Source organism: Schistocerca nitens, chromosome 1 (assembly GCF_023898315.1).
Source record: "Schistocerca nitens isolate TAMUIC-IGC-003100 chromosome 1, iqSchNite1.1, whole genome shotgun sequence".
In the NCBI taxonomy this organism is placed as follows: Eukaryota; Metazoa; Arthropoda; class Insecta; order Orthoptera; family Acrididae; genus Schistocerca; species Schistocerca nitens.
Genome location: NC_064614.1, coordinates 524,293,113 through 524,319,881, shown reverse-complemented (window position 1 = coordinate 524,319,881; position 26,769 = coordinate 524,293,113). Strand labels below are relative to the sequence as shown.

General features: G+C 43.6%; 1 protein-coding gene across 1 annotated transcript in view; it reads right to left on the bottom strand.

Moving 5' to 3' along the window:
* The window catches only part of LOC126258947 (translation initiation factor IF-2-like), a 179,145-nt gene extending 157,577 nt beyond the window's left edge, over window positions 1-21,568 (bottom strand). Inside the window, exon 1 of the mRNA XM_049955686.1 lies at window positions 21,178-21,568. Coding sequence (XP_049811643.1) covers window positions 21,178-21,568 — 391 coding nt within the window. The remainder of the gene's footprint in view (window positions 1-21,177) is intronic.
* Between the last annotated feature and the right edge of the window lie 5,201 nt (window positions 21,569-26,769).

Sequence of the window (26,769 nt, the reverse complement as noted above, 5' to 3'; positions counted from 1 at the left end):
CCTAAGGGACCAAACTGCTGAGGTCATCGGTCCCTAGACTTACACACTACTTAAACTAACTTATGCCAAGAACAACACACATAACCATGCCCGAGGCAGGACTCGAACCTTCGTCGGGAGGGGCCGAGCAATTCGTGACATGGCGCCCCAAACCGCGCGGCTACTCCGCGCGGCCTCGGGCAATGTTAGTTGCACATTAGTAGTGCTACACAGTAGTAACATGAATAGGTTAACTGACGAAGAGTTGGCCGCTGTGCACCACGTGAATGCAATGGAAGAGCAATACAACGACCCTACTCGTATCCTGAGCTGTTCCCGCAGCGCCGGCAGCCACATCGCAGCACAGTGTTTCGTATATGGGTTGTCGCATTACTCCGCGTTGCGTGTTGTACCTTTTGGTTATTGCGTATTAGAGGCCTCTTCACTATGATGAAGATATTTTCACAGAAACAAGGCTGATTGCGGTAACAAACCGAATAAATCATAATTACATATTGCTCTGTAAATGAGCCGCCAGAGACCGTGGTTCCCTGTTACCAAAATACGCAGAAGGTTTTGTATACCATCGTCGCCAGTTCTGTAAAGGCCTCGTCGCTACTGCTGTGAAGGCGGAGTTGCCACGGTCAGTACGGTAGGCCGTGCTTGTGAGTTCGTGGAACGGCTTCTGGTGCAGTACACCGCTAAGACAATTTCTCCCTGCCACTATTACACAGCTATGCCTCAGAGTCAGGTAGCAGGATGGGAGAACGAATGTTCTACAACACCCCTACAAATCAGTAACAAAGTCACTCAAATAAGTTAAAAAGGTTTACTTATCTTTGTGACTTGTCGGATATTGAGGTCTGCAACACTGCATGTAATATAAGGCAAAATAAGGCCCTCAATGGCTAAGCGCAAATAATCGTAGTTAAACTGTACAGTACATAGCAAATGCAGTTTACGACAACTGTCTGTTCACTTTTAAGAGTTCACTAAACGATGTTCCCTGTCTAAGTCAGTCCTGGACGATGATGTATAACCAAGTGGGCGAGAGCTGCTCTTCTGCCTTCCGAGTAGGCTTCCGTCCGTTGTCGTCTGGTCATTGGCGGATTGTATTCGGCCGGCAATCGGCCGAGGCGGAGTCGATATCTTCATCCTCAGCGCCGTCGGTGGCGCTGGTAGAACTCGCGCAAGTGGCGAGTCTTATCGCACTGGCACCAGCTCGCATCTTTGCACCTGTAGTGCTTTTGCCCTGGCTGTCTGAAGGTCTGCCGGTTCTATTCCATTCTTCTGTATATTATTCTTGTCAGTACCTTGGGTGCATGAGGTGTCAAGGTGATGGTGCGATAATCCTCGCACTTGTCAGCTCTTGCAGTCTTCGGAATTGAGTGGATATTTTCCCGAAAGTCAATTGGTACATCACCAGATTCATTCATTCTACACATCAACATGAATAGTCGTTTTGTTGCCACTTCTCCCAATGATTTTAGAAATTGTGATGGAATGTTATCCATCCCTTTTGCCTTATTTGATCTTATTGTATTGTATTGCATGTTAACCGGGGGCCTAGAAACGACAGAGAGGCTCCGTCCCGCCGCAGCCGCAGTGGTCCACAACCCCACGACGACTACTACAGTCCACTTCACCCCTCCGCCACCCCACACCGAACCCAGGGTTATTGTGCGGTTCGGCCCCCGGTGGACGCCCCTCCCCCCCCCCCCTCCCAGGGAACGTCTCACACCAGACGACCCAGGGAACCTCTCACACCAGACGAGTGTATGAGTGGTGTACGCATACCTAGAGAACTTGTTTGCGCAGCAATTGCCGACATAGTGTAGCTGAGGCGGAATAAGGGGGACCAGCCCGCATTCGCCGAGGCAGATGGAAAACCGCCTAAAAACCGTCCACAGACTGGCCGGCTCACCGGATCTCGACACAAGTCCGCCGGGCAGATTCGTGCCGGGAACCAGGCGCTCCTTCCCAATCCAGAAAGCCGTGCGTTAGACCACATGGCTAACTGAGCAGGCTATTTGATCTTAAGTCCTCCAAAGCCCTCTTAAATTCTAATACTGGATCCCCTATCTCTCCTGAATCGACTCCTATTTCTTCTCCTATCACATCAGACAAATCTTCCCTCTCATAGAGGCCTTCAATTCACTCCTTCCACCCATCTGCTCTCTCCTTTGCATTAAACAGTAGAATTCCCATTGTACTCTTAATGTTCCCACCCTTGCTTTTAATTTCACCGAAGTTTATTTTGACTTACCTATATGCTGTGTCAGTCCTTCCGACATTCATTCCTTTTTCGATTTCTTCACATTTTTCATGCAGCCATTTCGTCTTAGTTTCCCTGCACTTGCTATTTATTTCATTCCTCAGTGACTTGTATTTCTGTATTCCTGAATTTCCCTCAACGTTTTTGTACTTTCTTTCGTCAATCAACTGAAGTATTTCTTCCGATTTCGGAATATAATTGAAATCTTCCCATATCTCCTGGCCTTTTCCAGGTATACCTCTTCCTCTTGTGATTCTTGAACAGAGTATTTGCTATTACTAACTGAAACTTATTGCAGAACTCAACCAGTCTCTCTCATCTCTCATTTTTTGTTCCAAGCCCATATTCTCCTGTGACGGTTTCTTCTACACCTTCCCCTACAACTGCATTTCAGTTCCCCGTGATTATTAGATTTTCATTTCCCTTTATGTACTGTATTACCCTTTCAACATCTTCACATACTTCATTTCTTCATCTGTAGCTTGCAATGTGAGCATGGATTCTTGAACCATTGTTGTCGGTGTTGGTTTGATGTCGATTCTCATAAGTATCACTGAACTGTTCACAGTAACTCGCTCCTCACTCTCATGATCTATCTTCCTATTGATAATGAATTCTACTCCCGTTATACCATTTTCTGTGGCTGTTGATATTACCGTATACTGATCTGACCAGAAATCCTTGTCTTCTTTCCATTTCACTTCACTTACCCATACCATATTTGCATTGAGTCTTTGCATTTCCATTTTCATATTTTCTAGCTTCCCTACCAAATCGGCCGCGGTGGTCTAGCGGTTCTAGGCGCGCAGTCCGGAACCGCGCGACTGCTACGGTCGCAGGTTCGAATCCTGCCTCGGGCATGGATGTGTGTGATGTCCTTAGGTTAGTTAGGTTTAAGTAGTTCTAAGTTCTAGGGGACTGATGACCACAGATGTTAAGTCCCATAATGCTCAGGGCCGGAGCCCTACCAAATTCAGCCTTCTGACATTCCACGCCACGTGGGTAGGAGGCTATTCTTTCTTTGGTTAGACAGTCTCTATCTCATGGCCACCTCACCTTTTGGAGTCCTCTCTCCTTATATCCGAATGGGGCACTATTCCGGAATCTTTTGCCATGGGGAGTGAGCCATGCACGGCTCGTGTTTATGCCGTATATTGTTTGTCATCTTCTCTCACGGTACGGCTGCCTCGTTTCCTTATTTCATTCACTGCCCTCACTAACTTCGTGCCTTGCCTGCCCGTCAATGGCAGCAGCAGCGCTTATCGATAAGTGCACTGTCGTACCACTTCTGGAACGACTGATAGTATTTCCGGGTCGTCGTGTGTCGACAGTTCAGTCAGTTGGGAGCTCAGTCGGGACGAAGCAACCGAGCGAGGTGGCACAGTGGTTAGCACATTGGACTCGCATTCGGAAGGGTGACGGTTCAATCCCGCGTCCGGCCATCCTGATTTAGGTTTTCCATGATTTCCCTAAATCGCTCCAGGCAAATTCCGGGATGGTTCCTTTCAAAGGGAACGGCCTACTTCCTTCCCCATCCTCCCCTAATCCTATGAGACCGATAAGCTCGTTGTTTGGTCTCTTCCCCCAAACAACCAACCAACCAACCGGCACGCAGCAGCAGTGAAGTCGGGGACGGAGCGCCGGTGAGGCGCAGACAGCTAGTGCTCGCCGGCCGCTGCCGACACACATGAACTGTCCGATGGTCGTTCGGTTGGTCGTCTCATCAACCGATGTGTATTTCTGGGACACGCTACATATTCGCTCACCGCACGCCACAGGACGCACAGATCAGCATGAGCGCAGAAATACCGATGCTGGACGCTCGACAAAAGTTGATGAGTTAGGTCTAAGTTGGGATAAAAAGTAGCAGTTTACAAGTACGTCGATAATATCCTGGAGTTATGCATCCCACTTGCCGTGAGTATATCGATCAGTAGTCGATCAAGGTTTCCTCATGTGAGGGTGTATACGTGAGACAAAGTGATGCTCGTGATACATCTGGGAGTCTTTCACGTGTGAACGAAACAGGAACCTACTGCACGATTTATTTATTTAGCGTTTGATGCTCTTGGACAGTCACAAGTAACATTCTCAACTACAAGCAAAAAATGTAAGGAACGAAAAAAACAGCTGAAGGGAATAATTCAAAATGTGCAAATGTGTGTGTGAATTCGTGAGGAACCAAACTGCTGAGGTCATCGGTCCCTACACTTACACACTACTTAAACTAACTTACTCTAAGAACAACACACACACACCCATGCCCGAGGGAGGACTCGAAACTCCGGCGGGAGGGGCCGTGCAATCCGTGACTTGGCGCCTCAAACCACGTGGCCACTCCACGCGGCAACGAATAATTGAAGATTGACGGAACCACCTTAGGCCGTGTGTTTTTAAAGTTTCCTTATTCAGAGCGACCAATTTCGGTGCTACAATTCACCATCATGAAGACCTCAATTGGCAGTAGCTGAATCAAAACCGCCTGCCCATCCTTCATTTACAAGATATACTGCCTCCATAACTTATTTCCGAGATTGTCGTTACTTTATGATATAATAAAAAATATAATAAATGCTTAGATATATGGAAATAATGAGATTAATTTTTTGGCGTGTTGTACATGCAAGTAAGCTGAGCTATGCCTGTAAATGGGTAAAGAATCTTTTCATATTAGTTCCGCATAAACGAAATAGTCTTTCTCTTGTTGTAGATTTATGCTTACCAATTAATAATACTACACCCGATTGCCGTATCCACCCACAAAATCTTGACCGTGTCCATCATTCCTTTTGTAATCGGATCTTCGTAATAACTCCGAAGTACATAGGTGGGCTTCTTGGCTCTTTATATATTACAGTACCACCTGGAATAATAACTCAATTTTTCACTGGTGAAATACCACTATATTCTTTCTTCTACACACATAAAAAATACAGACTTTTACTTATTCTCACAACCAAAATGGCTACCGCCGATTTCGCTCTAAAATAATGTGTGTCTACCTTCGTTCATTAACAGGGAGCGAGTCCTATCCTCTTACCGAAGACAGGAAAAAAATCTTATGTTTTTTAACATTTGAAAATCAAAAATACATGACGGTAGGCGCAGGCTCTACGCTAGGCTACCGCTTCACCTTTCCTCTTTGCCTTTGAAAAAACGAAAACATAAAAGCAAGAAATACAAAAGGTACATCACAAAGGGATTATATGACAGGATGATTAATTGGTTTTTATCCGGTTATTTTCAAGTGAGGGCCTCATGATGATGAATCGTAGCACCGAAACCGGTCGCACTGAATAAAAAAACTTTAAAACCACATGGCAGAAAGTTGTTCCGTCAATCCTCACACACTGACCAGCCGTCATTCCATTTCCCATTTAAGACAGATGTACGAAAGGAAAAATTAAGGATCAGAGTTCAGAATTTCGTGCCTCTGAATAGACTTTTACCTGGTGCAGTTCTGCAGGGGTCCGAAAAAAGTACGCAAGGGGCCATCCTGATCGATATGTTGCACCGTCTACAACACGCCACTGCTGTCATAGTTTCGAGGGTTTCGCCATCCTCATCCGTACAGGGTGGCAGCTCTTCTCCGTGCCGTGCCCCAAGTCAGATTCAGTTTAGTTTGCGCTAGGTAGTTTGAGTGAGGTTGAAGCCTGGGAGTTTGATAGTCGGGTTTACGGCTCGCAAGAAGCGTTGCTGGAGTGAATGTGACCACACTGATTTCTAGACAGCCTCAGCCTCTAATGGCGGTTCTCTAAGCTGGGTGATGAGACTTCAGTCGAATTATACACAGTGAACCAAAACTCCGACGACAAAATTTTGGAGGTTATTCACGGATTAACTGAATATGTTGATATAAGGGGTTCTTGGTCGCTAGTAGCTCTGTACAGAGCAAGTGCATTTCGTTTGATTTCTACCGCCATTTGTCTTCCTGCCTACATTGCGCAGAAAATATCTGCTTAACTATGCAAATATTGGCGACTGCTTAACTATGCAAATATTGGCGACCTTCGTTGTGTTCTTCTTTGGAAACAAACTTGTTCCGCTCAATCAAGATACTTGCTGTTGTCAACAGTAAATGTCTATTTTATTCTTCGCTCTCGAGCTGGTATTCAGTACCGTTCGGTTCTGTTTCGGGTTTGTTTCTCCTACAGTGTTACTTGCACGTTAACAGAGGTACACAGCATTATGCAGAGCTTTACTAATGAACAGTTTGGCGATGTGCACCTCGTGTGTTGGTATAGTGGGTGCAAAAGGAAGGACACTACAGCACTACGCTGTCTGTTTCCATTGCAACGGCAACCACATCATAGTGCTTGTGTTTTGTCTGAGGGTTGTTGAAAGACATTTCCACAGACACAAAGATAACTGTGGTAACAAGCTAAGAAATCATAATTATATTATTATTCCGCAACGACCCAACGGAGACCACGGCTTCCTCATATCAAAATACACAGAATGTATTCCTGAACAGCCTCCGAAATTCTGTTGGTGGGCTTCGGGTTCACCCTGTAGATTCGTGCTGGATGGCTTACGTATGGTGAGAGGTTTGGTTCAAATGGCTCTGAGCACTATGGGACTTAACAGCTATGGTCATCAGTCCCCTAGAACTTAGAACTACTTAAACCTAACTAACCTAAGGACATCACACAACACCCAGTCATCACGAGGCAGAGAAAATCCCTGACGGTGAGAGGTTTGGGGCTGGGCTGTTTGGAGAAGAAGACCAGACAGCGAGGTCATCGGTCTCATCGGATTAGGGAAGGATGGGGAAGGAAGTCGGCCGTGCCCTTTCAAAGGAACCATCCCGGTATTTGCCTGGAGCGATTTAGGGAAATCACGGAAAACCTAAATCAGGATGGCCGGACGCGGGATTGAACCGTCGTCCTCCCGAATGCGAGTCCAGTGTCTAACCACTGCGCCACCTCGCTCGGTGGTGAGAGGTTTGCTCTTCTGCTTTGTTGTCTGATCATTTGTGTCCGTTTGTTTGCCTACAGCACCACGATATGACAGCTACTTTTAGCAAAATAACGCACTAGCAAATCGCAATCGAATTATGCCAGAACTGTTTCAGAAACTCATTGCACATACTGAGGTGCTTGTGTTTCCCACCACGTCACGTGACCTAAATGGTATTCAGCATATATGAGATGCCATCGAGCGGGATGTGGCCTCCGTCAACCAAATTTCGACCAAATTTCTGTGAGTTCAGGGTAGAGGTTGAGCAGTCGTGGATCACGTTACCTTCCTGACGTTTTTGATGTCTCTTGGATGCCACGCCATCAAATACTGCAGCCATCAACGAGATGAAAGAGGGTGGTACACGCTGTTTGAGAGTTATCTAGAATTCAGTTGTTCATCGGTTTAGATAATCCTATAAACGGAAGGAAATATTCCTAATTGGCAGGCATGTCTCCCTTCAAATGATAAACTGGAAAACCTGCATTGAGAAAAATAGATCACCTGAAGCAGAGAATATACACTCCTGGAAATTGAAATAAGAACACCGTGAATTCATTGTCCCAGGAAGGGGAAACTTTATTGACACATTCCTGGGGTCAGATACATCACATGATCACACTGACAGAACCACAGGCACATAGACACAGGCAACAGAGCATGCACAATGTCGGCACTAGTACAGTGTATATCCACCTTTCGCAGCAATGCAGGCTGCTATTCTCCCATGGAGACGATCGTAGAGATGCTGGATCTAGTTCTGTGGAACGGCTTGCCATGCCATTTCCACCTGGCGCCTCAGTTGGACCAGCGTTCGTGCTGGACGTGCAGACCGCGTGAGACGACGCTTCATCCAGTCCCGAACATGCTCAATGGGGGACAGATCTGGAGATCTTGCTGGCCAGGGTAGTTGACTTACACCTTCTAGAGCACGTTGGGTGGCACGGGATACATGCGGACGTGCATTGTCCTGTTGGAACAGCAAGTTCCCTTGCCGGTCTAGGAATGGTAGAACGATGGGTTCGATGACGGTTTGGATGTACCGTGCACTATTCAGTGTCCCCTCGACGATCACCAGTGGTGTACGGCCAGTGTAGGAGATCGCTCCCCACACCATGATGCCGGGTGTTGGCCCTGTGTGCCTCGGTCGTATGCAGTCCTGATTGTGGCGCTCACCTGCACGGCGCCAAACACGCATACGACCATCATTGGCACCAAGGCAGAAGCGACTCTCATCGCTGAAGACGACACGTCTCCATTCGTCCCTCCATTCACGCCTGTTGCGACACCACTGGAGGCGGGCTGCACGATGTTGGGGCGTGAGCGGAAGACGGCCTAACGGTGTGCGGGACCGTAGCCCAGCTTCATGGAGACGGTTGCGAATGGTCCTCGCCGATACCCCAGGAGCAACAGTGTCCCTAATTTGCTGGGAAGTGGCGGTGCGGTCCCCTACGGCAGTGCGTAGGATCCTACGGTCTTGGCGTGCATCCGTGCGTCGCTGCGGTCCGGTCCCAGGTCGACGGGCACGTGCACCTTCCGCCGACCACTGGCGACAACATCGATGTACTGTGGAGACCTCACGCCCCACGTGTTGAGCAATTCGGCGGTACGTCCACCCGGCCTCCCGCATGCCCACTATACGCCCTCGCTCAAAGTCCGTCAACTGCACATACGGTTCACGTCCACGCTGTCGCGGCACGCTACCAGTGTTAAAGACTGCGATGGAGCTCCGTATGCCACGGCAAACTGGCTGACACTGACGGCGGCGGTGCACAAATGCTGCGCAGCTAGCGTCATTCGACGGCCAACACCGCGGTTCCTGGTGTGTCCGCTGTGCCGTGCGTGTGATCATTGCTTGTACAGCCCTCTCGCAGTGTCCGGAGCAAGTATGGTGGGTCTGACACACCGGTGTCAATGTGTTCTTTTTTCCATTTCCAGGAGTGTATTTCATTCAAAATAGGACCACAACATTAACTTAATTGTGAATGAATGAAATACACTAAACAACGTGTCATGATTCTATATCATATGGGACCAGCTGCGCTATCATACTGTTAGCTCAAGTTGATGTTGTGTACGTCAAAGTGTCGTCATTGGGCGATCGCAACGTTAGTTAGTTGTTTATCCATCCAAAGATCATTTATAAAATTATATCAAACATGTAATCTTAATTGAAAAAGGAAACAATTTTTAAAAAAACAACTAATTCATGCATACAGTAATACTATCTCCTACACGATTCAGTTCCAGCGCATCGCTGGTCACTGCCCACACTACGCTACACTGTGCTACATTGCGCTGCACATACACACACACACACACACACACACACACACACCATCCCCCAATCTCCCTCACCCTCTCTCTCTCTCTCTCTCTCTCTCTCTCTCTCTTCGGCTAACATCATGACGTTAGTGATACTTCCGCCATTCTACTAATTCTTCGTGATGTCCCCATGGACCGTCTGAAAAAACTGAGTCGGCACCTCTCGACAATGAATGAGATGTTCTCAAGAAAATGGAAAAAAGTTAGAATTATCCTTCACAGATCCCAAATTTTACGTTAAGATACATTAAACTGTGACAGTTTAATGTGGTGTGACAGTTGTTCGTTATTAAATAATGGTAATTTTTTACCGTTCCGTACTACGTGTTACCTAAATAATCCTTCATTTTGTTGTATTATTTATGCAGCTGGTATGCTTTAACTGACTTCTAATTATTTGGATTGTACCTGACTTTTTAATTTTCTTGGACAAGCTACTACACAATTTTATTCGCTTGGGGGAAATGCTGTTTTGTATTTTTTTTCCATTTTTTCTCTCTTGGTAAACGCAGGTTTAGTCTGGCTCTTGTTCCTTGATCAAGAATGCTGATGTTTGTGAGATAATTTCTGATCCTCTTCTTGATATCATAACAGATTGGAAGATGTAATCACATGGTGCTGTTGGAATCCCTAGAATCCCCAATTGTTTAAACACCTCCATGCGGGAGCTCAGTTAAAGTTTATAGTTATTATTCTAATAGCCTTTTCTGTAGCGTGAAGATTGTGTCTGCGCTTTGGTGTGTAGAACCCACAAAAAATTATTCCATTGCTAAAGAAGGAGTATATGCAGGAATGATATGTAACAAAAAGGCATTGTCTGTTACACAATGTTTGACAGGTTTCTAATGGCATAGCATGCTGATTTTCTTTGGTGGTCACTCTGCCTCAGGTGACAATGTTAATTCCTAAAAATTTGGTTTTCTATACAATCTACGACGTTTACATTCGCATTTAATTTCACAGATTATTTTTCCTTCTTTCATCAGAAATCTCTTGGTGTTTGTTATGTTTATATCTAGTGTACGTTTATAGCATGATGAGCACTCATAAACATCCTTTAGGGTTTCTGTGGTTACACTGTTTCTGTCATCAGCAAAAAGATTTTTTTCCCTGTGTCCAATGTATATCAAAAACAATATTGATCCTAAGATATTGTTCTGACGACCTCCAATATTAATATACTTCGGATTAGGAAATGTTACTTTTTTGCGTAAAAGTGTGGTTGATTGCAACAGATGGAGCTCGTGCAATAATTGGTCAAAAGTCTGGTATAGTTGCATTGATAATGAACAATGCGAAAGATTTTGGTATCAAGCAGGAAATACCAGCGATACACCACGTCCTACATCGCATTAGTCCGATGGCAAAACGTCCCAGAATGAGTGGTGTCATGGACGTTATGTAAAAACAATTAATAAATTTTACAGCGCACGGTTTGGGACATTTGCAGTTTAAATTCCTCCGGTAAGAGCTGGGGTGTGATTGTGGCGACGTGCCGTATTTTTGTGAAGTGCGGCGTTTGTGTCGAGGTGTTATTTTAGAACGTTTCTTCAACTCGAATGAAGACATGCAAAGTCTTGTGAGACGAGATGGTGCATAAAATCATACACACTAGAGTAAATTAATTTGCTTTTCTTCACGACAATAATTTTATAAACTAGTATTACCTTTTCATTCGATAGCACTTTTCTGTAACGCAAGACTGGATTTTAAGGCTACACTTCAGAAAATACTATGCACGTGTTATACATTTTATGATCCTACTGTAACAATTACGACAATGCAAAGAATACTAACGTGACTACAAACTCTGTCGTCAGCTGTCGATCTTGTCGGCAGCCTTCAGCCATATTCGCGAGTTTAGAGGACGCAGGCTGCGCGCACATTGTGCCCGCAAGGCGGTACAAATGCCCGCACATAGCCCACGGACAGCCTCGGGAACAGTTCACACGCTCAACCCTGTTCGATTCTATTCCACTCTGTTCTGGCGGTCAGCAGAGTGCGTTTGCTTGTATGAGTTACGTGTTTTAATAACCATGTCTGCTTTGAATTATACTGAGAAGGAAGGAGAGTAATGTATAAATGTAGCCTTGGGTTTGTATATATAAGATTATGCCGACAAGTGCATCTCCATGCGTCTGCTCTGTGGAAGCCAAGGTAATATTTTTCTATAGTTACAAACTTGCCGAGCCATATTAGAAAAGGAATTTCCTTGAGAACTAGAGCAGTATGAACAGCAGACGATTAGTGTCTTTACACCGTGTCTTTAATTCGTAATCGAGTTGAACAACAGGTATTTTAGTCGCCAAACGTTTCTTGGATTTTATTAGTTTTACAACTCCCAGTGGATGAAGTCTTTGATCGTGTCTCTTAGTACCATGTGGATTTTGTGTCATTAACTACTACGTTACCTGTTCAAAATGTTCAAATGTATGTGAATGCCTAACGGACCAAAGTGGTTACGTCATCGGTCCATAGACTTACACACTACTTAAACTAACTTATGTTAATAACACACACACCCATGCCCGAGGGAGGACTCGAACCTCCGACGGGAGGGGCCACGCAATCCGTGACATAAAGCTTCAAACCGCGCGGCCACTCCGCGCGGCTATGTTACTTGTAAAAGTATTTGTATATTGTGGTTTTTCAGTAATCAGTCATTATTACAAAATATCTTGCATTTATTTACACGTCTAATGAAAGAAAACATGATCCGTAGTAGGCTGTAATACAGACGGTCTGTATTTATATCGTGCGATTAGCTAATTTCGACGTTTTATTTTCAAGCACATGTGTAATATTACGTATTACATGTCGTAATTGTCAAATTATTTTTTGCTACACGTAAAAAGTAAACGTCATATTCCATCCTTGCATTGTGAATGGACTCATTCGCAATGTAACGCTGGAATATAAGGTTACTCTGTTGCCACTTCCACCAGTGATTTTAGAAATTCCGATGGAATGTTATCTATTCCTTCTGCCTTATTTGATCTTATGTCTTGCAAAGCTCTTTTAAATTCTGATTATAATACTGGATCCCGTTCCTCTTCCCTTCAATGTACTCTTTCCATGTATCCTCTCTCTCTTCTGTATTTAACAGTGGAATTCATGTTGCAGTCTTAATATTACCACCGTCGCGTTTAATTTCACAGAAATATGCCGAGTCAGTCTTCCCGACAATCATTTCTTTTCCTAGTTCTTCACATCTATCATGCAGCCTTTTCGCCTCAGCTTTCCTGCACATCCTAAGCGACTTGTATTTCTGTATTTCTAAATTCCCCTTCACATTTTTGTGCTTCCATCACTCGACGATCAACTGAAGTATTTCTTGTGTTACCCATGGTTTCCTCGCAGTTACCTTCTCTGTACCTAAGTTTTTCTTTGTATCTTATATGATTACTCCTTTTAGAGATGTCCATCCCTCTTCAACTAAACTGCCTAGTGAGATATCCATTATTCCAGTATCTACAGTATAGCCACAGAGAACTTCAAGTGTATATTGTCATTCCTTAGTAATTCCGTACGCCACTTCTTTGTGCATTGGCATTGCTAAATTGTGATCCGAAATCTGTATCAGCTCCTGGATACGCCTTACAATCCAATGTCTGATTTCGGAATCTCTGCCTGACCAAGATGCAATCTAACTGGAATCATCCCGTATCTTTTCCGAGTATACTTTCACCTCTTGCGATTCTAGAACAGAGTACTCGCTATGGCTAACTGATATTTATTGCAGAACTCAATTAATCTCTAGGTATATCTTGAACATTTGATTTACAGACGTCGCTCCGTTGTGATTTGTGACACAAAAACGTTGACACCCTACGGCCACACGTCTAGTACCTAAAGCCGTCCGCACACGAGCTGTGCTTTCGATCGTCAGCGTTGAGTGTGCAGAGTTCAACAAGTTGCTGAACGCTCAGAAACCATGCGACTTGAGCATACGCTACATGTGTCTCAATGTGGTACACACGATCGCAGCGCGATCCAGCGGCAGTTGTCGGCTGTCTCTGGGTCGCAAATCACCGTTTCCGCCGGCCGCGGTGGTCTCGCAGTTCTAGGCGCGCAGTCCGGAACCGTGCGACTGCTACGGTCGCAGGTTCGAATCCTGCCTCGGGCATGGATGTGTGTGATGTCCTTAGGTTAGTTAGGTTTAAGTAGTTCTAAGTTCTAGGGGACTTATGACCACAGCAGTTGAGTCCCATAGTGCTCAGAGCCATTTGAACCATTTATTTATTTATTTATTTATTGTTCCGTGGGACCACATTTAGGAGAAGTCTCCATGGTCATGGAACGAGTCAATACATGAAATTATAACACGATTGTAGAAACAGAATGAAATGAAATATAAGAAACATATTCAGCCGACAAGTCGTTGGTTTAAATAAAGAAAATCAGAAAGTAACACTGGAATTTGCTTAATTTTTTAGCTCTTCCATGAGCTCCTCGACAGAATAGAAGGAGTGAGCCATGAGGAAACTCTTCAGTTTAGACTTAAAAGTGTTTGGGCTACTGCTAAGGTTTTTGAGTTCATGTGGTAGCTTATTGAAAATGGATGCAGCAGAATACTGCACTCCTTTCTGCACAAGAGTCAAGGAAGTGCATTCCACATGCAGATTTGATTTCTGCCTAGTATTAACTGAGTGAAAGCTGCTAACTCTTGGGAATAAGCTAATATTGCTAACAACAAACGACATTAAAGAAAATACATACTGTGAGGGCAATGTCAAAATTCCCAGACTATTGAATAGGGGTCGACAAGAGGTTTTCGAACTTACACCATACATAGCTCGAACAGCCCGTTTTTGAGCCAAAAATACCCTTTTTGAATCAGAAGAATTACCCCAAAAAATAATACCATATGACATAAGCGTATGAAAATATGCGAAGTATACTACTTTTCGTGTTGAAATGTCACTTATTTCAGATACTGTTCTAATGGTAAATAAAGCGGCATTTAGTTTCTGAACAAGATCCTGAACATGGGCTTTCCACAACAACTTACTATCTATCCATACGCCTAGGAACTTGAACTGTTCCGTCTCGCTTATAACATGCCCATTCTGTCTGATTAAAATGTCAGTTCTTGTTGAATTGTGAGTTAGAAACTGTAAAAACTGAGTCTTACTGTGATTTAGCATCAAATTATTTCCCACAAGCCACGAACTTATATCATGAACTACATTATTTGATAATGTTTCAATATTACACACAAGATCCTTCACTACCAAGGTGGTGTCATCAGCAAACAGAAATATTTTTGAATCACCTGTAATACTAGAAGGCATATCATTTATATAAATAAGAAACAGCAGTGGCCCCAGCACCGACCCTTGGGGAACGCCCCATTTAACAGTGCCCCATTGGGACTGAACATCATTACCACTCTCAATATTGCGGAGGATTACCTTCTGCTTTCTGTTCTTAAAGTAGGAGGCGAACCAATTGTAAGCTACTCCCCTTACTCCATAATGTTCCAACTTCTGCAGTAATATTTTGTGGTCAACACAGTCAAAAGCCTTCGTTAAATCAAAGAAAACACCTAACGTTCGCAACCTTTTATTTAATCCGTCCAAAACCTCACAGAGAAAAGAGACTATAGCATTTTCAGTTGTTAAGCCATTTCTAAAACCAAACTGTACATTTGACAGCAAATTATGTGAATTTCAATGCTGCAGTAACCTTGTATATACAACCTTCTCGATAACTTTAGCAAACACCGATGGCATAGAAATAGGTCTATAGTTGTCAACATTATCCCTGTCTCCCTTTTTATAAAGTGGCTTCACTACCGAGTACTTTAATCGGTCAGGAAACCGACCACTCCTAAAGGAAAAGTTACAGATATGGCTAAGTACTGAGCTAACATACGTGGAACAATACTTCAGTATTCTGCTAGATACCCCGTCATATCCATGAGAGTTCTTGGTCTTTAGTGATTTAATTATTAACTCAATCTCCCTCTTGTCAGTATCATGGAGGAGCATTTCAGGTAACAGTCTCGGAACACTTTTTTCCAAGAGCGCTATATGATTCCCTGTTGGGACTAGGTTTCTATTTAGTTCACCTGCTATATTCAGAAAGTGATTATTAAGTACTGTACATATATGCGACTTATCAGTAACACGGACATCCCCACTACGCACTGATTCTATATTCTCGACCTGTCTCTGCAGACCAGCCACTTCCTTTACGACTGACCATATGGTTTTAATTTTATCCTGAGACTTAGCTATTCTATCTGCATACCACATACTTTTTGCCTTCCTAATAACTTTTTTAAGCACCTTACAATACTGTTTGTAATGGGCTGCTGCATTTAGATTGTGACTGTTTCTAATGTTTTGATATAATTGCCACTTTGTTCTACAAGATATTCTTATCCCTTTAGTCAGCCACCCAGGCTGCCTGTTTGTGCTAGTACCCTGTTTTGAACGTTCTAACGGAAAGCAACTTTCAAAGAGCACGAGAAAAGTCTTGAGGAAAGCATTATATTTATCGTCTACTGTATCAGCACTATAAACATCTTGCCACTCTTGTTCCTTGATAAGGTTTACAAAAGTCTGTACAGCAACTGGATCAGCTTTCCTAAAAAGTTGGTAACTATATTTAACATGTGTTGCAGCACAAAAATCTTTTAGACTTAAAATTTGTGCATCATGATCTGAAAGGCCATTCACCTTTTTGCTAACAGAATGCCCTTCTAATAATGACGAATGAACAAAAATATTGTCTATGGTTGTTCTACTGTTCCCTTTCACTCTCGTTGGAAAGAATACGGTTTGCATAAGATTATATGAATTAAGGAGGTCTACCAGCATCCTTTTCCTTGCACAATCACTTATACAATTAATATTGAAGTCACCACATATAACTAACTTTTTGTATTTCCTATAAAGTGAACCAAGAACCTCCTCTAGCTTTAGCAAAAATGTTGTGAAATCGGAGTCTGGGGATCTATAAATAACAACAGCAAGAAGTTTAGCTCCACTAAATTTAACCACACCTGCACAACATTCAAACACCTTTTCAGTGCAGTACTTTGAAACGTCAATTGACTCAAATGGGATACCGTTTTTCACATACATGGCTACTCCCCCACACCGCAAAGAGCTCCTAGAAAAGCTGCCAGCCAACCTGTATCCTGGTAAAGGAAGCCTCTGAATTATCTCCTTATTTAAGAAGTGTTCAGATATACCGATAATTTCAGAGTCAACATCTATAAGCAGTTCACTAACTTTATCTCTAATACCTTGTATATTTTGATGAAATATACTAATTCCCTCATTAATCGGATACCCAAGCTTTGTAGAAAGTGGTTTCTTTGTTAGAGAGACTTCCCTTAAGCAGGAATACCTATCAGCTGACTTCAATCTAAAAAAGGTACAGCTCTAACACCCACAACTACCGGAATTTTCCCATGAGTGATCCCACCACCCCCACCTATGCTGTCACCTATAAGTTTTGCCAACCTCCCCTTCCCATACCTGTTGAGGTGTAGGCCATGTCTAGTGAAACCCGTCCTGCCGATAGACTCCACCGACACCACTGAAATGTGACTCATGCCTTCCGTCATCAGCGCACCCCCAAGTCTCATGTTATTACGCCTGACGGCTGTATTAAGATGAGGCCGATCGTGACGCTGAAACAGTTCCACGAAATGCACATTCGTGTTGCCAGTCTGAGTGGCTATCTTTTCCAGGTCACCCTGTTTCCGGAGTGGCCGGACATAAAACTCTTATGTCAGCTCTATTGAAACACAAATTTCCTCCCTTGTCCACATGCTGGTTCTGTCGCTCTATCTTAATAAAACATAAACAGAAACTTCAATATCCATGAACATGAGCCGGCCGCTGGTAGCCGAGCGGTTCTGGCGCTACAGTCTGGAACCGCACGACCGCTACGGTCGCAGGTTCGAATCCTGCCTCGGGCATGGATGTGTGTGTTGTCCTTAGGTTAGTTAGGTTTAAGTAGTTCTAAGTTCTAGGGGACTTATGACCTCAGCAGTTGCGTCCCATAGTGCTCAGAGCCATGAACATGAGATAAAGCAAAAAAAGAAAATACCATGTTCAGTCAATAAGGACACCAGCTTATAAATGTCCCACAACAAATAGTGCGATACAGATTTACAATAGCCCTCCACATAAGATAATAATTATTTCATAATTCTCACTTTTTAATAAAACCCTAAGCTCATTCTTTTTTGACTACTGTTCCTATAGAACAGTAGAATCATCACAACGTGCGAAATACAAAATTTGAAACAAGAAAGTGCAAAATATTTTACTGTTAGTAGTGCAAGCTATCTTGTAGTAAAGCCAAACGAAAAAACACACTCCTCAGAGAGGGCGCACTTATATTTACGTAACACCGAATATTATAGCGTAAACTTTATTAACACACTGCCATCCGGCGACACCACAGTCGTGTCGTGTGCATAGTATCGCTCAGTGGCCAGCGACAGTACTTTAGTGTCTTTTGCCTTCTGTTGGTGTTTTGTTGCCGCGCGGGATTAGCCGAGCGGTCTTGGACGCTGCAGTCATGGACTGCGCGGCTGGTCCCGGCGGAGGTTCGAGTGCTCCCTCGGGCGGGTGTGTTTGTCCTTAGGATAATTTAGGTTAAGTAGTGTGTAAGCTTAGGGACTGATGACCTTAGCAGATAAGTCCCATAAGATTTCACACATAGTTTTTGGTGTTTTGTGTAGGTACAAATAAGCTACACACGTCAACAAGTTTTTTTGTTTTTATAGGTACTTGTGCCCTTTCATCACGGCAGACGAAAGAGACGATACGATTATTTACTATGAATGCGCGTAGTAAAACTTGGAGGTTGCCACTACATCGCGTACGTCTCATAATGATCCGGTTGACAGACTTTCCGGTCACATAAAGCAACACCAGCTAATAGGGCTACGTATTTCCGGAACGATAAACGAAAATGAAGAAACTGCTATGTATGTTCCAAAAACAAAAAAAAAGAACAACAAACTTAATGTGCAAGTCTTGTGGAGTTCTGTTACATCTTGGAGACTGTTTTGCTGCATATCATATGAAAGAGAAATACTAAGTACCAAAGACAATGCAAATAAACAAATATATGAAACAAACAAATTTTGTATTTATTTACGTATGTATATATTCGAAATTTCATGAAAGTAGGGGAACAGGATTGAGAACTTACGAGAACAAACGATAAGACTAGTAAAACGTAACAATTTATAATCTCTCGATAATGTCACGAACGGCCGGCGAAAAGCCCAGTAATCCGAATTAGCGCTGCCGGCGCCAAGCGAATAAATTTGTACGAGACGTGCGGACGACAAAGTGTTAACCTAATAAGAAAGTATCAGAACCTATTAGAAAACACGAAATCAGTAAAAAAATATTTGGGCACTAATTAGAGACACAACATCTGCATCACGCTATAATTCTACGTTCCTACTCACAGCGCTATATCGACCACATATGATATACGACCTTACTTTGCCTCTTACCATACCCTGAAAGCTTTAATCGTAGATATGTTACTAACTGGCATTTAATTACAACAAACTATACCAAGAGCAATGTGTTACTTAATGAGCCTCAATACGCTGTCGCCTTGAAACGACATACTTTCATAACACGTAAGTTACAATAATACCTCAACCACCAATATGACATTTTAAGTACTTTATTACAACAATTCAAGATGGGTTTTCGAGAAATCGTCAATTTGCTGGTGCTCTGAAGCAGCATATAAACATCTATACGTAAGGGCTTACACTGACAGCCAATATGACGTCTCGAGACTGTACTGAAGAGAAATGGTGTCATGGACGTTTGTGACGTTTTTCCACCTCATTGGTCTACATTCAAACACACGTTCAGAATATCTGACTTGCTAGATATTGCCCTCAACTAGAGATGGGTCGTTCGCGAACTAACGGGTCCAAGGAACGGTTCACCAAGATGAACGGAATGAGCGAGGAACGAATTCTAAGCAACGGTCCTTCATAGTTCACTTCGGTCGCGGCTTTCTACTTCTAGTTCCCGGGAACGGGAAACGGTCGGTCTCGATCCCGAACGGCACGTCGGCCGGTCTCGTTCCAGCCTCGGTCCCGTTTCCGCCTCTCTCGGTCTCGGTCTCGGTCTCGCTCGGCCGGACTCGTCCTTCGCCTGGCCGCTCGTCGCAGTTCCACTGCCGACTGCTCATAGTTCATAGAGTTGTTGTTGTTCGTTTCGTTCTCTTCGCACGCCCATTCTAGATCTGTTTCAAACCTTTTTTGAACTCTAAACTTCTGGTTCTTTTCGTATTCTATTCAGCGTCCAAGACCGGTAATTAAAATTTTATAATTAATTTTACAATTACATGGTGTGTAGTACATACATCTTTCCAGATAACAAAATGGCGTATGAGCTTGCTTCACTATTTCGATAAACAGCAGAAGAAATTCTTGTAAAAAGGCAAGAATTCAAGAATTTTTGTTATTACACATGCAAAGAAAGTCGGCACGGCACACACGAGTGGCCATTTTCCATCTTTTTTCGATCCAAGATAAAAGAGCGTGTTCATTGTTATGGAAGGTAGACGGACTTAACAACCGAATATAGCGCGCGCTTCGTAATCGAGTGTATGGTGCCACATTTTGTAAAGAGAATATAACTCCTACAATATTATTTCAGTGGCGCACGAAAAATCGGCCTCATTGTCGCTTACCAATCCTCATCTATTCTTTCGAAGTTGTTTGCATTAGCTTATTTGTTGTTTCTTCACTGCCTAATTATTACATGTTTATCTATTCTGCTCGTGGCGGTCAGCAAATCGTGCGTAATTGGCGGGGCCGGGTTTTCGTGCGCCACCTTGTATAATTTCACTGCTATCAGCGATATAACGCAACAGTTGGCTAAACGAGATGTTTTGCAGAATCACGAAAATTACAAGTGTGTGAGAGTTCTGTTATGATTAAAAACTCTGTACTCCAGGGGGGGGGGGGAGGCAAGTGCAAGTGCCCCGCCCCCCCTTGACATCCATCCTTCAGCCACTTATGCTACTAATTTTCAATTTTTCATTAGAACCGTATACCAAGTACAACGAACGGTGAACGAGTAAAAATGAACGGTTCCCAAAAAAGAGCGATCACCAGTGAACTAGTTCCCAAGGATCAACGACTTTGCCCATCACTACTCTCCATGTTCGGAAAGGTTCCCCAACGCGCGTTTATCACGCTATGACGTCATGACTCTTCGGTCAACGCTCGAATGCACGGTCCGTGTGCCGATGTCATAACGCTACATGCTCACAACTGACTAGTCGAAGGCACATATGTTGTTTATAGCTGTTAGTTCAAGCTGCTGCCATAATTACTGCGTTGACGTCTCGTATGCGCCAAAAATGAAACAAGGGTCAGAACTTTCTGGATTAACCAAAGTGATAGCATTAGCATGACTGATGATTAATAAAAACTGTATTGAGTTTTATTTTGCAAGAATTGTGTTCATCGTCTTCCCCTTCCTCCCTTTTTTGTCCAGCACTTCCCGTCCCACGAAGCTAAAGTGAGTTGCCTCCCATTCCCCTACTACAGATCGTGTGTCTACTCTTGAACATCACGCTGTCCGAGCCACGTAGCGCGTCTCAGATGTCGTACCACTGACGCCTTCCGACGCCACACAGTGGCACCGTCCCCGCTCCTTGGCTGCCACCCCCGCACGCCGCCTCTACGCTCCGCGGAGAGCTTGTGGAGTCTGGAACTCTTTCGTCTCCGGCGTATACACACAAACCGGGCGCTCCACGAGGCGCCGCCCGCGGGCAGGATCGATAGGTCGCAGCCCCCTCCCTGCAGACTCGCCGGGCGGAGGAATTCTTTCCGCGCGGCCGCCTGCCCACCTTGGGCGATTCCCCTCGGGCACTGCCCGGAGCAAGGCTGCCGCAACTGCGCATGCGCCGGCGCCGACTCCACTGGCGCGTCTGCGGATCTCTAGGCGTCGGGCACCCACTGTGGGTAGGAGCAACAACCCCGACTCCACCGCTCGAATGCAACTTCATCTCCGCAGTCAACCACTTGGATCTATGGATAACATCGCTGCCTCGGTTCGAGTCCTGCCTAATGTGCCATTAACCAGTGTCTAGACTCCCTAGTTGCTTTACAAATGGTCGTAAACTGATCGTCCAGAACATTATGACCACCGATCTGCTATCGATATAAACCCGTCCAGGCGATAGCATTGTCACCTGGCGAGGAATAACTGCTAGTCAGACACATGCACGGTGCATGTAGTATCAGTGAGGGTGTTGTCCATGTGTAAAATGGGGAAGGAGCGCGATCTGTCCGAGTTTGACCGAGGGCAGACTGAGTTGGCCTGGAGGCTCGGCACGAGCATTTCGGAAACTGCACGACTTCTCGGCTGTTCGAACAGTGCCGTTTTGAGCGTCCTCAACACGTGGTGATACCACGCCCAGACGTCATGGGTTTGGGCACTCAACCCTAATTACAGACGTCGTACGTCGTAGGCTGGGCAAACTGGTAAAACAGGAGAGGTGGCAAACTTTGGCGGAACTAACAAAAGACTTAAATGCTGGCCAGTGTACAAGAGTGTCTGAAGAATGCACCGAACATTCCTAAATCGCTTCAGGCAAATGCCGGGATGGTTCCTCTGAAAAGGCACGGCCGATTTCCTTACCTAAACCGAAGTTCTTGTCCGTCTCTAATGACCTCATTGTCGACGGGACGTTAAACACAAATCTCCTCCTCCTCTTCCTTTCTAACTCGAATGCGTAATAAGGATACTCTTTGGCCCAAACGACAATATTTCTAGCATGTCAGCTGCGATAAATGGCACTTTCACCTGAATACATAACCTTCGTACGGTTCACTGCATGCAAATGGTTCAAATGGCCCTGAGCACTATGGGACTTAACATCTGAGGTCATCAGTCCCCTAGAACTTAGAACTACATAAACCTAAGTAACCTAAGGACATCACACACGTCCATGCCCGAGGCAGGATTCGAACCTGCGACCGTAGCGGTCGCGCGGTTCCAAACTGAAGCGCCTAGAACCGCTCGGCCACATCGGCCGGCTTCACTGCATTCGAAAACTGAATTAACAAAGCACGGAATGCTAAAACGGGCTCATTCCGGTTTGTATCCGTTAACTAGTTTACGAACGACGGTCCAAAAGATCTGACCTAGAGGTATTTTTTCATGTGATCTCGCATTGTTCTCCTCAGCATATCGAGTTCCGAAGCACGTCTACGTGTCAACTTCATAGGAGATTGTTCAATTGAAGTAGATAGTCCGGCACATGTTCCTTCTCGTGTCTTCCTCCTTCCACTCCTCGGCCTATCTTTATCACTGCCAAAAGCAAAAGCACGTCTTTCCCTATCCAGAAGTGTTGCCTTATGGGATGGACCCATATTAAATCTATCCTGGAATGTTCCCATAATTTGTCTCATTGTCTGCCATGTGTGTCGTTCGTGCACGCACACACTTGTCGCTAAGGTCTCCTCAGTAGTCTAACTATGACCGCTCACACCTACCATAGCTGCAAATTAAAACTCTTCTTCAACTGAGAAAACATGTAAACACGAATTCCAACAACTGAACAGAATTAACATAGCTACAAAACTGCGTAATAACATTTTATATTGGACAGGGATACGAGGACTCCTGGTCCACCCTGTATTTATGAAAGAAGCAAAGCCAGAAAGTAGTGAAAGCCGGGAGGCCCTACCGATAACTGACACCTGGTTTAGTTACTGGTAGCTGACCAGAAGATAATAAAATGACTCACGTTATTCCTACATAAGAAGAAAGGTTCATTATTGGATGATTACATCATAGGCGATTAGTGATTGGAGACAGTCATAACCGCAGAACATCTATGAACAAATGTCTGGGGCGATATTAGGTTGAAAACTCCGATATTCATTTGACGAATGCTTAGCAAATACAGTTCGCCGTTATGAGGTGCATTCTACAAAACTTTCTCTCTGCCGAGTCTTGTTTATATTTCGTCAGTCTGCTAGCTTTGAGCCTTGTCAGACAGACCATTAGGAAGAGGGGATCAACGAAAACCAGCACGTTCGTTTATTGTAAGCAACAGAGCGTCACGCATATGCTCAACTAACAATAATTCCAGTGGGTAATGGTATTCTTCTGCATTGCAGAGATATCTCTAACAATACCAACGCATTTTCAATAGTTTATACTGTGCCGCAGTGGGAGGGGAGGTTGGAGGGGGTGCTTTATGGCAACCATAAAAAAATTTAAAAATACTGAACCGTTGTTGACTTTTATTAAAAACATTTTTACAGAGATACTGGTGTGTAAGTACGATCCTCAACCTGAAAATATCTTTTAATATCTTCCAATGCTATTATTTGTTGACTAAGATATTTGTTGTGAAAAGTCGTATCTACTACTAAGGGGGTGGGGGGGGGGGGGAGACCTAATGACTACTTCAATTGGGCCTAAATTTTTCGTTTAAGTTCAGCTTGTAAGTAGGCTGTTTATGTTTTCTTATTGGCAACGTTACGTAGCGCTCTGTATGAAAATCACTGGCTGTGCTGTGTGCAGTCTGTGGCTAGTTTGCATTGTTGTCTGCCATTGTAGTGTTGGGCAGCGGCAGCTGGATGTGAACAGCGCGTAGCGTTGCGCAGTTGGAGGTGAGCCGTCAGTAGTGGTGGATGTGGGGAGAGAGATGGCGGAGTTTCGATATTTGTAAGAATGGATTTTATGAACTCCTATATATATTATGATTTTTGATGACTATTAAGGTAAATACATTGTTTGTTCTCTATTAAAATCTTTCATTTGCTAACTATGCCTATCAGTAGTTAGTGCCTTCCGTAGTTAGAATCTTTTATTTAGCTGGCAGTAGTGGCGTTCGCTGTATTGCAGTAGTTCGAGTAACCAAGATTTTTGTGAGGTAAGTAATTTGTGAAACGTATAGGTTAATGTTAGTCAGGGCCATTCTTTTGTAGGGATTTTTGAAAGTCAGATTGCGTTGCGCTAAAAATATTGTGTATCAGTTTAAGCCCAGTCACGTGTATAATTTTTCAAAGGGGACTTTCATATGTCGACCCTTAGCCGAGGATACCTCACTGGAATCTTCTGATTTTTTCTTGTAGTTTGTGTAATTAGTGTAGCTATTGTTTATTGCTAGCGCGTAATCATAGAGAGAATTTCCTTTGTAGTTGTAGTTTTTCACTGTTGTACAGTAAAACAGTTGTGGCATGCATGTAGATTTGCACCAAGTATTTCGCAGCTGCAATTAACTAAATATTATTTTCAGTGCTATGTTAATGTGTCCTCTTATTTTTTCTCTTCAAATTGTGCTTTTCTGTGTTATCGTGTGAAATATTGTGACAATAATGGCGTGTGTAACACTAGGCTACAAAGTAAACTGAGAAATAATAGTGACGACGAGCATAGCTTATCAGCACCACTGTGTAATGAATTAACAGACATTCAAAGTGGTAATTTGGTAATTGTGCATAGGGAAATGGAGCGGGCGGCAAATAATGGCGTAGACAGTGGAACAATTAGGGAACAGGGAAGCATTATTGATCGATCGGTCGGCTACAGCTCGCCTCAGGAATCCGAAATGACAGAACACAATATTGCAAATACTGTAGACTCAGGTTTTGGGTCCCCACCGTTTTCTCAAATAAATCAAGACACATTTTCTGCTCGTCAAAATGTAAATGTTGCCGGTGCAAATGCACTGCCGAAAAGCACATAGGAACAGATTCCAGACACTAATACATTATTATTGCAATTAATGCAGCAAATGAAACAAAATCAGAGACAAACACAGCAACAGTTAGACACAATGGAACAACACCAGAGACAAACACAGCAACAGTTAGACACAATGGAACAAAATCTTCAAAAGTTAGACACAATGGAACAACACCAGAGACAAACACAGCAACAGCTTCAAAAGTTAGACTCATTGGAACAAACTCTTGAACAAACACGTGAAGATTTAACTACTGAGTTACATAACATTGAATCGAAATGTCAAAAAGCCTGTAATGACGTAAAAACACAAATTTGTGAGCATTTTCAACCTATTTTTTCGCGTCATGAAAATGCATTACAGAATCACGAAGCAGCCATAAAAGAACTGCAAATTATTGTTCTTGAAAATCATGAGACCTTGCAAGCTAAAATTGACTCAGTTGCATCTACCGATATGGTTACACAACTAGCAAAAACTCAGGAAAACTTAAAGGACACAGTAGATACGATTTCAACACAAATGGACACTCTGAAACTTGGTTCAGAAAAACATACAGAGGAAATAATTTCACTATCGGATAAAGTAGCCGAACTTTCAGATCAGTTCACTAACTTATCTACAAAGGTAGATGATGATCTGAATGACACAACACCTGTAGCCTTCACTGACACTGAAGAGCATGAAGAAATTAGAAAATTCAAACAAAATCAAATCAATACACAGTACAAAAGAGAAATCCGGGAAGTGCGAGATCAGTTGGCACAAGTAATACAAGAATTACGTATTTCAGAGGACACTCGCGCCCCAATACGGGAAGAGGGACATAGAAATACGGAACAGCCACAAAATAATAACACAGGGCACCGAATTTTGAAATGGAACCGCCGAAACGACGTAACAATGACCGATATGCGACTCGCCGACATGATGACTTTGACTATAAGCTGTTCATTACTACACGTAAATTCAAAATATTTAAGAATTCCGGCAACGACATTCATCCACAAGCGTGGCTTCAACAATTCTCTCATTGTTTCCCCCCCAACTGGTCATTAGGACACAGATTAGAATTTATGTGTGGCTATTTAGAGAATGAACCAGCTGTAAGAATGCGATCGGTCATTCACGATTGTCACAGTGAAGGAGAATTTTACCATGCCTTCCTCTCAGCATATTGGTCTCAAGCTACACAAGACCGAGTAAAACATAGCATCATGATGATGAAACACTTTGAACAATCTGAATTTTCCAGTCTTGTCAAATATTTTGAAGATATGTTGCATAAGAATCAGTATCTTTCAAACCCATACAGCCCCTCAGAACTCATCCGCATTTGCTTAATCAAATTGCCTGAACATTTACGACATATTATTTTAGCAGGACGTTGCAAAGACGACAATGAAGCTTTTCAGGGACTGTTAAAAGAACTGGAAATTGACACTGACAATCGCGGAACGCGAAAACAGGAGCACAACAATTACAGGTCACATCTGTCACAA